General features: G+C 34.3%; 2 protein-coding genes across 2 annotated transcripts in view; one reads left to right on the forward strand and one right to left on the reverse strand.

The window, feature by feature from the left end:
• Positions 1–13935, forward strand: part of TRX1 (thioredoxin H-type 1) — a 64203-nt gene that overhangs the window by 35798 nt on the left and 14470 nt on the right. The gene's annotated exons all lie outside the window — the stretch shown is intronic.
• On the reverse strand, positions 291–12540 carry LOC145561794 (protein MICRORCHIDIA 2-like). Its single transcript, XM_081621903.1, has 19 exons — positions 12100–12540; positions 11939–12013; positions 11212–11246; positions 10380–10458; positions 10161–10250; positions 9059–9134; positions 8193–8271; positions 7946–8074; positions 7668–7766; positions 6697–6804; positions 6436–6585; positions 5418–5510; positions 4538–4589; positions 4324–4435; positions 3869–4094; positions 1962–2038; positions 1044–1086; positions 767–950; positions 291–606 (listed from the first exon to the last, which is right to left on the reverse strand). The coding sequence occupies exons 1-18, from the start codon at positions 12338–12340 to the stop codon at positions 834–836; spliced, it is 1881 nt and encodes a 626-aa protein (XP_081478029.1). The 5' UTR covers positions 12341–12540; the 3' UTR covers positions 291–606; positions 767–833.

Below are 13935 nucleotides of genomic sequence, written 5' to 3' on the forward strand. Positions count from 1 at the left end.
TAGTTTATTATTAATCCCGAAAAATCATTTGAGTGAAAGAGATAAGATTTCTCTTTTAAGTGAGGATCAAGGAGTACACAGACCGTTTGTCCCTCCATCTCCCCAGGAGTGACGTGATAGGAGGCCAAGAGGAGCATCCCCCTATATAAGCCGTTTAAAAAAAAAAAAATCTCTTTTGAGTAAGAGAAATTATGTCATAAAAAACTAATATTATTAGCGCTTCCTAAGACGTAAAATTCAAACGAAACAAGATAACAGTACTAAGTAATACTCCGTATTAGATCTCAAACTTTGCTGAAGTATAAATACTGAAGCTTAACTGCTTTATTGCTTCATTAGACCTTTGATATCAATTAATGCCCTTTTCTACAACTACATTAAATGAACTGAACACTTACAAAGGCATATACAATAGTTCAGAACTCATATTTCCCACATCCCACAGTAGTCATATTTACAAGAGATGGCGCTTGACATTTTTCCACAATACCCACTACCTTCCACAGAAATCTTGGATGCCACAATGCAAAGTGAGATTCACATTAGGGTTGTTCTGAAGGAATAACTTCAATTTCCAGGTACAGCTTGCTTAGATTACATCCATGCCTGCACGGATTGAATTAAGCTTAATACATATAATAAGATACCAGTTTGATTTACAAAATAACCCCTAATGTTGCAATGCTACCACTAGATCATAACAATGGAAACACGCAGTGCATCCCATAGATTTCAAGGTCATGAACAGATATCATGTAGTGCTTACAGAGTCTTGCTTCAGTTCACCCTCTCCGGCTACCACCATATCAGCTAGACGACTCTGAATTTCCCAATCAAACATGCCCTGCCTGCTGCATCAGACTATGCTGTTTCTTCCGACTTTCCAGGTAAGCTGCAAGCTGTGCACATTTTTTCCTTGTTTCTTCCAACTCCTTCTCTAGTTTGTTGACCTATATAACCAGTGATACAAAATGCATGTTACAATATCCGAAATTAACAACACAGTGGACGGGGTAACATAACAGGTTGTTATGTTAACATACCGTCTGTTTTAGCTCATGCTCTTTCTGCCCATGTTCTTCACACCTGCACAGAATATCAAATTTTTTTATTTCCTATAACTGTGCCTTTCCTATTCATACCATCCATAGAACATTCTACATCATCAAAGATAGGATTATGCAGTTGGAGAAGAGTAATTTAAATTAAGTGGAGGGCTTATCTGTAACCAAAGTCCCACTTTGGAAAGGTCTGGAAGGCTAATGGACTTATAATTAGACAACATGTTATGAATGACATCAAACTTTTCCTCCTATTCTCTTTCAGATACAGTACTATAGATTCATTAAACAATAATCTGGCATCACAACGGTCAGCCGGTCACACTGAATCAAAACCAAAGTCACTTTAGTCCAGTTCTACCCACAAGTAAGCTGCAAGTAAACAAAGTACCTGTACGCCTATTTGGCTTAATATTAAAATTAGCAAGTCCATATTTGAATTTTTAATTTTAAATAAAAATAAATAACAAACTCTTTTTTGTCTTTATAACTTTTTAGTTTTTTAATACAATATATTCTACACCACTTTTCCTTTTTGCTAGACCATGGCTTAATTAATCAAAACAATCAAACAATTGATAGTAAAGAGAAAAGACAAAATATGACTTCAACCATAACAGCTAATTTTACAACTGACAATTGAGTTAGTATTTATAACTGAAAAAATTACACGATTTCTATTATCACATAAACATTATACTTCGTATTTATTTCATATCAAACAATTAAGTTTATGCACACGAAAACACACAATTAAGATTAGATTGCCTATTTCTATTCTGGGCAGAAACGGTGATAAATGATTGAGTTATGCAGCAGATTATCATAATGAAACTCTTCATGATGTCTGAAAAAGGTAGGTATAAACAAACAATAGAGAGGCCAAATGAAGCAACCTACCTTGCAAATAATTGAATATTCTCTTCACAAATTTGTTCAATAGATAAAGAGGCTATAGAATCATCCACTGCTTCATCCTACAAATATCATAACCTCTTTAGATGACAGAAAGAAACAATTACGATTTAATAGCAAAAATCTAGATTAGACAAACACAAGTACATCCATATACACCATCTGCTTACTATTCAAAAAAAAATATAAACCATCTGCTCAGAAAATTTAGTGTGTAATCAGCAATAATTAGGTTCTGAGCAGTCAATCAGACATGATTTGATTCCTCTAACAAGAAGTTTTGACTTCAAAATTCAAATAGTTTTAGAGAATGAATTGATCAAAATGCAAACCCGTTTACCAGGTGCACTTAAATGAATCAGATATGGGCAATAGTTATCAAAAACAGCAGCTGAGCTTACCTCTTATATACCTTGCGAAGAAAAACTATGCAAAGGGAACTCTGACATAAATGCTTATTTCCGCACATAAAGGATGTAATGCAACAATAGGAATTAAGCAGATATAACCAATATATATACTTGGAGAGCAGAGAAAATTATATCCAGCCCAAGCAGTTTCTAAGAATCAAACCTAACAGCAAAATCACGGTAGGTACTATCCTTCCAGTATTAAATCCAATCCCTTCTAAATTTTGTTTACAATTTCTTAACATCGTCAATTTATCATTTGTCGTGAAGAGATCAAGCATCCAGGTACATTTAAGGCTTCCCAGTGCATGTCTGCAATCAGATATGTCTATTCATACAATCCAAGCATAGCTAACTATTACAATTCAAAATAACAAATTAATACTATCTCCGTCACTGAAAGTTCTTTACACTATTCTTTTTAGTTCGTTACAGAAAACACTTTACACTTTTGCTTTATTCTATATATGGCAAACCTCATTTACTACCTTATCTTCTTATCCTCACAATATTTACACATTATGACTCTATCCTCTCCCTGATCTTTCAGCAATAAAAGCCCTTCATGCAAACTACCACCTCACTTGACAAGTTTTGCTTTATTACATATCTCTCCCAACGATCATACTGACATCCAGCCTCACCCAACTTGGACAAATTCACCACAAAGTCAAAAACATCTCTGAGGTTCACGCAATATTGCTAATTGCGACATGGAAAAGGTTAAATTACAGCATCTTAGAGATGCCACTCACTCCCACCAGCAAAATCTAAAACTGAGAAATCTTCTCTAGCTAATAAGCAACAACAATTAGATGGCCCTTGGATGATGATTCTGCCCTAAGCTAACAACCACACTCATGCCGTATCTAGATTAGACCTCAAAAACTCCCAACACCCATCAACAAAAAACTTGATCACATGAGGACATCATCATAGAGGTAATATATCTAATTTTTATCTTTTGCTGACAACACAGACATTAAAGAATCCTTAGACTAAAGTCTGTACTTTGTACCGATTCCAGAAAATGGGGAAAATGGGAATAGATCATTAGGGGTCTCTAGGAGGCAGCATTTGAACTATACACATTGCATACTTGTTGCATATGATTAAGTGTCGACTCTTGCTGTTTGAAGGTGTAAGAAGGATATGGTTGAAACCGCTACTATTGTAATTTTAAATTAATGAAATATTTGGTCCATTCACACATACATATACAACACAAGGGTTTGAAAGAAAGCCAAATTGGGAAAGAACAAGAAAGAGGCACAAACTGAACCAAGCCTAAGCTCAACATTCTCAAGCTCACTGACACCAAGACCCCTGAAATAATGAAATCACACATATATAGAAATTGAAAATATTAAGGCCAAGCTTTTATATTCCAAGGTGCATTTCAGATCTATCAAGATCAACCTTCAGTTTGCTCATCCACACCCAAAGACGGGAACAAATATAAGTAAAGTCAAGAGTACTTACAGCAGAGAGCTCAACAACAGACTGCTCAGTAGATGAATTTTCTTGGTAACTTCTTCTAGATCCAGGGGAAGGACCAACAAAGGGTCGATTTGAAGTGAATCCTTCTTGAAATCCAGTTCCAGTTGTTGGAAGTTTATTTGCTTGGTCATCAGAATGAGATAATTTTTTTATCTTAGCAGGAGGCTGATCACGCCGCTGAAATCCAACAAAATGACAATGGCTTTTCCTGTGCCGTGCATGAGATTAAAGTAAGTGTCATCCTAATCACTACTGCATTAGAAACTATAGAATTGAACGAAAACTTATAACCCTCTTTTATCTGCAAGAATTTAAATCCACACTAATGATAAGCAAATTAATGAATATTCAGGCACAGGTAGCCAATATACATAGTGTATATGACCAATATATACAGATATCTAAATAAGCAGACAAATTGTCAGAGTGGAACAAACCAGTAATCAAAAACCATTTGCTTCATCCTTGTTTCCAGGCGAATAAACAACGATGATCTCTCGAAATCCTGCTTGTCATGTGCTGGTTCTATAAAATTTGCTTCAAGAACACCTAAATAAAAGCACTGAATTAAGAAATTTGTACCTAAACAAAGAGAGGAATCATAGGCAAATAACATTCCAAAATAAAACAAAAAAACATAATTCAACATACCAACAACACCATTCCCTACAGAACTTCCATCACGAGAGACCTTCCAGAAAGGCTGCAACCAAAAGTAATTCAAGTAAGCAAGTCGCAATGAATTTGTATGCATATATGTACATGGTAGATACACGGATAAAATTGCAGAACTAGCAGTAAAAGAAGTAAAAAAAAGGCAACCAACTGAAATTTGAATTTAAAAAGGATTTTTTATTTTTTTGGAAAGAAAAGAAAAAAGAAAAAAGAAAGCATATTTGTGAATCATAAATACATCTACAAGTAATTACATAAGAAGAGTTCAATGACCTAATATAATAGCAGCTCCAATACTTTAATGTCAGAAAGTGAATTAAGGTGAACAAACGCATGGAAATCATATGTAAATGTCAAAAAAAAAATGGATGGAATTTACTGAGGTCTTCAAAAGGATTACATAGCTTGCTTAAATATAATTACAGAGGTAGTAAAAAATAAATACAGCAGGAAAGAATGAATACCAAGAACGTACAGAGATAAGAGCTTTATGTGAAACCAATTATTATGAGCTACTTCAGTAATTCCACCATTCCCAAATATTCAAATAAGCTCCATTTAAGGTTATACAGAGTATACACAAATACTAAGGAATCCTTAGTTATTGCATTGATACCCTAAATCCTTGATACGATGTGTTTTTGTAAGGTTACTAAGTGAACAAATAACTTTAGATAAAAAAAGCATATTCTACTGAATGACAAAACAACGTACTAAAGCAAGCAAATCAACAATTCAGCAGACAGAATTAAGTCACTATAAGCTGAAACCACCATGTGCAACAAGGACTGTAAAAAAAGCATACATCATAACTTCATAAGCATCCAAGAGACGAAGTAAGAACAATCCGGCATACCCTTATGAGGCGATTTTTATGGTACACATTGAACCCAGAGACATTAAGATCTGGAGCTTCTTTTATAAATCCAATGGTGGTTTTAACTAAAACCTAGTAGACAGGAAAATAGCACAATAGTTAGTGCAGGAAAATATATAGTATAAAATTAGAATGTAGAAGAAAACACACTCATCAATCCTCATTCAAGCAAGAATCTCTTGATTAACAGCACCATTCAGTTCAATTTTTATGAACAGTGTTAATATATGCTGGCAAATAAAATGCAGAATAATTGAAGTGGTACAGCCAAAATGCTACTACACAGAGATTGGCCTTTTAATGTGATCGATAATACAATAATGTAATTAAATAAAAAGAGGGAGGCAGTTGAAGGAGCATAAGTCATTTACTAGGCCAACAAACAAAAAAATTCTCTGTATTAGGTAATTGTTCTTAAAATAATAAAAAATGACTTTCCATTAAAGATATTTTTTTATTCTGCCAAAATAATTTAAACACCTTCTACCATCTTACCTCCCCCTCCCCTCCCACCCCACCCGCACCCACAAAAAAAAAAAAAAAAAAAAAAAAAATCTAATACCTTTTCACTCACTCTTTGTCACCACCTTTTTCTTACACCTACCAACCTTATAACTCCATTTCTCTTATCTACCTTTTTTCTTACACCCAACCACCTTATTTAAGTTTTCTTTGATTTACGAATCTAAGTGAGTAGAGCAGAAAATTAGAGGTGGTAATTTTTCTCGAAAGCTTACATACAATGGGTCTACCCACAAATATTTCTTAAATTACGAGTATTATTATCATTATTGTTATTATTAATGGCCATTGGCCTACTAGTACTAAACACATTAGCAAAAACACATTTATATATCAATTGTAAGTAAATGGACATATCAATGCACATTTCCACCATGTCTCCCTTCCTACAATAGATTACCTCGACTATATTGAGCATGCGTAAGAAGATGAAATTTCTGCATTTTAGAATATAAGATAATTTTTTTTTTTTTACCTCATTAGACGTTGCAGCAAGTTGTGGCTTATAGGTCACCACTTGTTTATATTGGAGCTCATCTGCAATATTGAATTGCTCTACAGGTTTACCCCTCAGCACAATCTTGAAGTTCTTGAACTTCCTTAGGTACAAAACGGAAGAATAGGCCTGCAAGAAATTTTCATATTTGAGTTACATTAGACCAGCATGCACTTGGTAGCAAATAGTAAACAAAAATGAATTAGAGCAAACAGCGAGTGTAAGTGAAAAGAGAGGCACCCGCAACGAATAGCGGAGGCGATATGAGATGTGTGATTGCAATTCAAGTGTTCTCTTGTTTACTTTCAGCCCACTCACTCGACTAGCTTCATCCCTTAGCTTTATGTCCTGTACGATACTGAATAGGTTTAAGCCGCATATAAATAAAAAATAAATCAAAAGATTCATTAGATCCATAAAAAAACAGACAAATTGTTACTCTAAATCTTAATTAAAATAAATCTGATTAAACATTTATGAAATGGTGACTGACAATCAGTAAAACCAAATATAAAAGACAAAGAAATTTAAAAAAAATGGTTGCAAGTGAAGCAGAATTAAAACAACAAAATAGCGCTATATTAACTATTAAGAGCAAATAAGCCCGGAACCTAGCTTCATACAAACTGACACGCTCACACAAAAGCAAATTTCTCATAATGAGAAACTGGCCGGCACATCAGGTGCCTTTTTTAAGTTTGGTTGCTTCCATACCAAGCATTTTAAGAGGCTAAAATACCTGTGCTCAACAAAATTTCAGATAGTTGCACTTTTTTACATTTACAGATAATATAGAGAGGGTTATGACCTTATGTGGTTTGTTTAATCTTTTTAAAACCAAACAGTAACAAAGAAAAATATAAGACAGTAGAATGATGAAATTTCATTAAACTGACTGCCTTGCAAGAATAATCTATTCAATTAATATTGCACGAAAAAAATCACAAAAGACTCCTCTCTACCAAGCTCTCCTTTCATAACAAAGAACACAACATCACACTACTTATATCAATTCTCATTAATAAGTAATCTCTTCCTTGTAATATGACCGTCAACAGTACCCCGAGGCCTCCTGAAGAATCTTCAACAGGACATCTTCATTCAGTCATTTATCTTCTTTTTTTTTTATAAAAAAAAATAAAAAATAAAAATAAAAAAAAAATAAAAAAAAAAAGAAGGGGGGGGGGGGGGTGTAACTCCCTGAAACGTACCTCATTATCATCGTCAAAACTCAATTCATAAATGCCTTCATCATTCAGCCAAAGATTGTATACTATAACTTTTGTTCCATGAGGTCCAATATCCTCAAACTGCAAAGCACAAAATGAGTTGGAAATTTTAAGCTAATAATATCCAGCAACAAAGAGTATATCTCTGACACTCAGAACATTTCAGTTTTCAGTTCAGTAAAAGGAGAAAAAAAAAAAAAAAAAAAAAAGATTATTAAGCAAGAAATACGATACATCAGCATTCAATAGTCAAAACTAACCTGCATCATAAGTTCCTCCTTTGTAGCAAAGGGAGACCACTCAAGGATAGTTTTCAAGTTTGTTGTCCAATCATTATGTGAGCTGTAGATTATCGGCTCTGCCCAATGGTTAGAAATGTCAAAATCGACCTGCAGATTATAGTCATGATACAAGGTAAATTACAAAATTCCAGGATAAGAAAACCAGAAGAGAAAATCATAATGCCCAATGGAATATATTTAATTGTTTTAGAAAATAAAGAAGTACCATTGGGACAATGACATCATCTTGTCCAGTCAACCGTAAGAAAGTGTAAGACAGTAGACCAACACTTTGTGTAGCACGCCTGAAAGTATTACACGCCAAGAAAAGGAAAATAAATAATCTTCTGTAAACAAGCTAAAGAATATGCTACAGGTAAGTATTCAACATAAACTTATCATCACTACAAAAATGCACAAACGGCTAGCAGGACATGTTTTTAATTCATCAACAATCCTTTAAAATATATATTTGAAGTCTTGAGTAACAAGAAATAGACATTTTTGGTCTGCATTTACAATTGAAGGGAGAAATGAAGAGAATGATATGCAGAGCAACTAGGCGTTTAAGGGTTTGAAGAGCTTGGGAATTAGAGGGAATGATGGCCTTGCTAAGCCTAAATTTATGCAACCATTTCTAGATAAGTTGAGTGAAGCTTTCAAGTTGAAAATCAGATGTATATACAATTTCATCCCTGTTTTCTCTAGGCTAGCGTACATGATGAGAAAAACACTACTTTGAATTTTTAAAAGCTCGGTTAAATCTATAAAAGCATTATTGTTGTGTTTTATGAACTATTGAAGTCTAATTATCCTTGATTAGATATCCATATATTATTATTTAGGCTTGAAAGGTCATTTTCCTCTCCCCTCTTTGTTCACCCAATTTCTTGAAACCTAGTGTCCCATAAATTCAACCTCTCTATGTGCAATATCTTCCTTCATTTATACGGAGCAAGAGGAGAAGTAAGGATATAAAAAAAAAGAGGAGGCAATACATAGAAATGAGTAGAAAACAAGAAAATTAGGGAGCAAAAGCAGGACATAAATTTATTACACCAAAAACTACAAATGAACAAAAGGGAAAATTACCCTGAACGTGTTGAACGACTTAAGACAATTACATCAGCACCCAGACGCATCGTACTTGTCTTAAATCCATTTCCATCTGAAAGCAACCCATGGATCATTTAACAACAGGAAGAAGTACAAGACATTGGAAAAATAAGGAAGTGCAATCAGTGCATAGGGGACAAAATCAAGGGTGTGGACTGTGTGGAGTTGTAATTATAGTAACTTGCAGACATTGCTGCAAGCACATTATTAATAAAGTTTTTCACAACATATTGTACATCAAAACTAGAAACAAATTCCATGAAATTTTGTATAGGTATTGGCTAACTAAGTGCGGGGAATGGAAAATATACCACTGCGTAAAAGGAAAACTGCCAATCAAAAAAAGATACAAATTATAAAAAAGAAAAGGTGCATGAAGCTTCATATGTTTAGCGCAAGTGCCTGGAAGTAGGATAAACGCAGCCAACAACCTTAACCCAAAGGGGGAAATTATAAACGGGCCAAGGTATACCATCACACCCCACCCCCAAAGCCCTAAGTAAGTTAACCATTGGAATAATCAATCTTATTCTTCTGGCTATCTGGCTCATTGGTTGAGCTTGAACAACTAGATTAGGTGCGGAGTGCCCAATGAGGTATGTTGGTTCAGCAATTTAAGTTGCTGTTCACTTTCTATACTCTTCCCCCCCCCCCCCCAACACACACACGCAGGGAGGAGGGGGTAAAGGGATTACTCCCTCTTGCTGTCAAACCACATTAGAAACCCCTTTAAAGAGAACACCTGATCACCAATAAAGACAGCTATTTTTATAAACAAAGGCGAGAATTATTACACACTAGGAATTCTTCGAGTTCAAGAGTTATAAAAGTTAACTTTCAAGACTTTCAAGCTCTAACCAAATAACATGATTGGATAATCATTCTATGTTCTACATGTAGATAATAGAAATGGAAACTCTATCTTGTAAAAGGAAAAAACTATGCCGACTTTAGAGCAAATGTTCATGAACTTAAAACCTGAAAAAAATTACAGATACATATATATATATATATATATATATATATATATATATATATATATATATATATATATATATATATATATATAAGAACTTACATTGCCCGATTGTAGTATTTGATTTCTTTGACGAGTAACCCAAGCTCATACATTTTCTTATTCCATCTGGATCCATTCCACCACCATCATCTGTACACAACTTAGCCATCTTAGCATATACAATGGAATTTATGATAATATCTTGTATTAGTCTGAACAGTGAACATGTGAAGTTCACATATTCCAATAGTATAAGACAGTTTGATAACAATGTAGTACCTTGGAAAAGTAACGCAGGAGAATTGTCCTTCACATTTAGAACTTTATCAACTTTCACATATGTAGCACCATTTTGTATCTACAACCATAGGCAAGAAAATAAAACAAATAAGCAAATAAGCTGAAGCCATTGAACTAGAAAAAACAAAAAAAAAAAAACAAACCTCACAACTTATCGAGAAATGCATTAAAGATTTTTGAATATATATATCACAGTCAAGACTTACCAAACTATGGACTAGAAAATGACATTAAGTTACTAAATACGTGTAGGCAAGTCCTTTACCTTTTCAACAAGGGTCTAGTGACTCTAGTCAAATTACAAATAGTCAAATTACAAATAGTCAAATAGTATAAGAGTACCGGGGTCTGAGCTACAAAGACAGTGACATGCCTAGGTGACGGTTCCTGCTACCATACTGGCACCAACAAACACAAATGAGACGTGTATACTATCTATATACTTCATTGTTTTTGATTAATTAACTCAATTAATTAAACCAATGTAATAGTGACATGCCTAGGTGACAGCTTTCAATACCCTCTTACTTAACATTTAAGTACTTCGTATATCTATATTTGTAGCTACATTGTAAAATTTGGGTGCAGACACCACCATGCTATCCAAATCATAACTCTTAGTTCAGGGACCAAATCAATTTGTTCTATCAGATGTCACAGAAGCATACTTGCATAGACAATTAGACCATGGAGTATCACACATCCAAAAGCAAACCATGACAACAAACCAATAAAAATCTATAATTCTCCAAAATCAGACCCGTTGCTTTATAAACCAAAAGGAACAACACAGAAAGATGTGAATATTCACCTCGTCAACAGCATTGTCCAGGAGCTCAGCAATAGCTGTAACACACGTACAAAATGATGTGAGTCAAAGTAAAACAACTATCTATAAAATTGGAAGTCGAATGTAAAGATAAGTCATAAGGAGCTACACAAAATTACAAACTACAGAGTACAAAGGAAGAGTTGCACCAAAAAAACATATTTAAAAAAAAATAATACATATAGAAGTTTCAACCCAGCCTAGCACCACTCAGAAGTATTAGTTAGCTATCCATGGTATAAATACTTCAGACTTTTGGTAAATTGAGTTTTTCCAAATATTGACTTTTCAAAGTTAAATATTGATTTATCAGTGGCTAGACTAGAGCAAGAAGAATAAGCCTTCCGCCTTCTGATCCTCCTTCGTCCTTCCATGTGTTAAAGGGCTAGAAAAGTTTCCCGCTCTTAGCCAAATACATGATGATATGAAGTGCCCTATAGCTTCTATTAAATGCCGCTAAAAACTTGCCAGACAAATGAATAACCATCTAACACATCTTACACCAAAATGCCCTGAATGATCCATTTCCCATTTCCCATATCCCAAGTCTTGGGAATGCTAATATAACATCATTAATAACACTAAATCGAGTATTATCGGAATCATGGCAGTTACAAACACTCAGCAACCAAGTAATATGTTACTCTGCCAACAAGAGTATTATGAAAATAAATAAGTAAATCAATAGATAACAAAAAATAAACCCTACCGCCAAAAGCCCATTTATGAGAAGTAGCATTGGAGTGAAGAAACTTTGGATGAACACGTGCATGCTCCAATTCACCTGCAAAACCAAATAAAGCAAAAAAATTAACAATTTAAAAAAAGAAAAAAAGAAAAAAGAAAAAAAATTGAAAAAAGGTTGGTTACCCTGAGCAGGAACAAATGAAGAGGGGCCGATTTCGTAGGCACCGGCTTTCCAGAAACTTCGACAATCAAGTTTCTGCCTGGTGAAGTCGGGATCTGCTGAGTTAAGTTTCGTAGAAGCTTCCAAAACCTTGGAATTTGGTTGCTTGCCATTACTACTTGGTGGTTGAGGTGGGACGCTTTCTTCGTCGTCGCTAGGAATTTCAACGACAATGAGCTCATCGTTTGCAGGTAAAGGTGGCATTGCTATGCAATTTTGACAATTAGGGTTTTTGTTTCAGATTTCTAGGGCTTCAATTTCTTCCTCAATTCAAGCGGGAATATAGAAGCGCGAGAGCTTTGTTTGATCAATTGATTAGCGCTCTGTGCCAAGTTGCCAACTGCTTTTACGACTAATTACATCAATTCCCGTCTTTACTCTTTAGGCTTTTGCTCACATTTACCGGCCTAATACAAACTTCTTTTTTTTTCTCTTTGGAAATTCCCATTCATACCACTTTATTATTTTATAATTTGAACGGAGTATTTATTTATAATTAAAGATATCATTGGACAAATTTTTGCATTGGCAAATTTGTCAGTCAAATGGGGGCATTTATTTTGAAATGGATGAATTATTTACGCAGCTATTTTAATCGACTGTATAATTTTACATTCTCCATACATGTGTTGGTCAAAACAATTGAGATATTGGCGTGGAAAACATGTCATTGTATTATTTGTTTGCTTTTGGCTTTTAAATTTTAAAAGATGTAAAATGCAAAAGGTTTATGTGTACAACAACAATGTTTTTTTTTATAATGATTATCTTTACATGTGTTTTCGGATATCAACATATATACAATGATACCATACAATGATGATTAGAAAATTGTTATTTGCACGAAATAATTTTGTGGAATGTTAAATAGGAGACTTGTCCGGTTTCTCACCTTTTTTTTTTACGGACGGTTTCTCACCTTGATAACACATGAGTAGTTTATCAATTGAATGATAAATTTGTAATTAAATGAAAAAAAAATATATTAAAAGAAAACCGCTAATGTAGAACAGTGATAATAAATATGAGTTGTTTATTAAAGAGATCAAAAAAAAATTGTATTTTCTCGTTGAATAACATGTAGAACAAACAAAAACACACAAACTTGTTGCTATATTGTGTTCTTGTTTCTCATGGTGTAACTTACTAATAACCTAAGGTGGGTTGATGTGTGTCGTATTTTGGTGTAGGTTAACACCTTCCCCTTCTCCAAAGAAATACAAATTTATCTTTCTTATCAACCAATTTTGTTGATCTTTCATTGACATGTCATAAAATTGTTGACTCGTCATATGACCCAGTTCTTCATCTTTCTTCCCAAAACAAGCTTCCCCGTCCTCTAATGAAACCTACCACCGACACCTTTTCTCCATCTTCCTATTTGCTCACCGAAATCCATCGTTGACATTGTCGATATTCCTGTTTTCTTGCCAAAACTCATCAATGTCACCTCCTATCTTCCTGTTCACTAGCTGAAACCATCACCGCCACCATAGATTCTCGCGTTTGCTCATCGATACCCAAAATCACCACCACAGATCTTCGCAACATGGAGGACATTGAGATCCATATCCTTTAAGGATAACCGTGCCTTGAACTTCACTTTTTCATAGGATTGTCATTTAAGGGAGATGGTGGGGTTGTCAATGGAAAGGGTAATTGATGGAATCCTTGATGGAAGGTGGGTAGAGATTGTAGAGAGAAGGAGGAAGCTTTAGTGGTGAGAAACCTTCAATGTTGAGAAAGCTTCAATGGTGAAACTCAATCCCAACATACTAGTCCAACAAAGCATTACAAAC

Source organism: Chenopodium album, chromosome 10 (genome assembly GCF_948465745.1).
Source record: "Chenopodium album chromosome 10, dcCheAlbu1.1, whole genome shotgun sequence".
NCBI lineage: Eukaryota > Viridiplantae > Streptophyta > Magnoliopsida > Caryophyllales > Amaranthaceae > Chenopodium > Chenopodium album.

Bases quoted from the DNA above. Each gene is read 5' to 3' on its own strand.
- LOC145561794 (XM_081621903.1), bottom strand. From the start codon at position 12,340: ATGCCACCTTTACCTGCAAACGATGAGCTCATTGTCGTTGAAATTCCT. The intron at 10,251-10,379 runs GTACTACATTGT...AGTTGTGTACAG, and splicing joins TCCTGCGTTACTTTTCCAAG to ATGATGGTGGTGGAATGGAT. The intron at 6,805-7,667 runs GTACGTTTCAGG...AGTATCGTACAG, and splicing joins GTTTTGACGATGATAATGAG to GACATAAAGCTAAGGGATGA.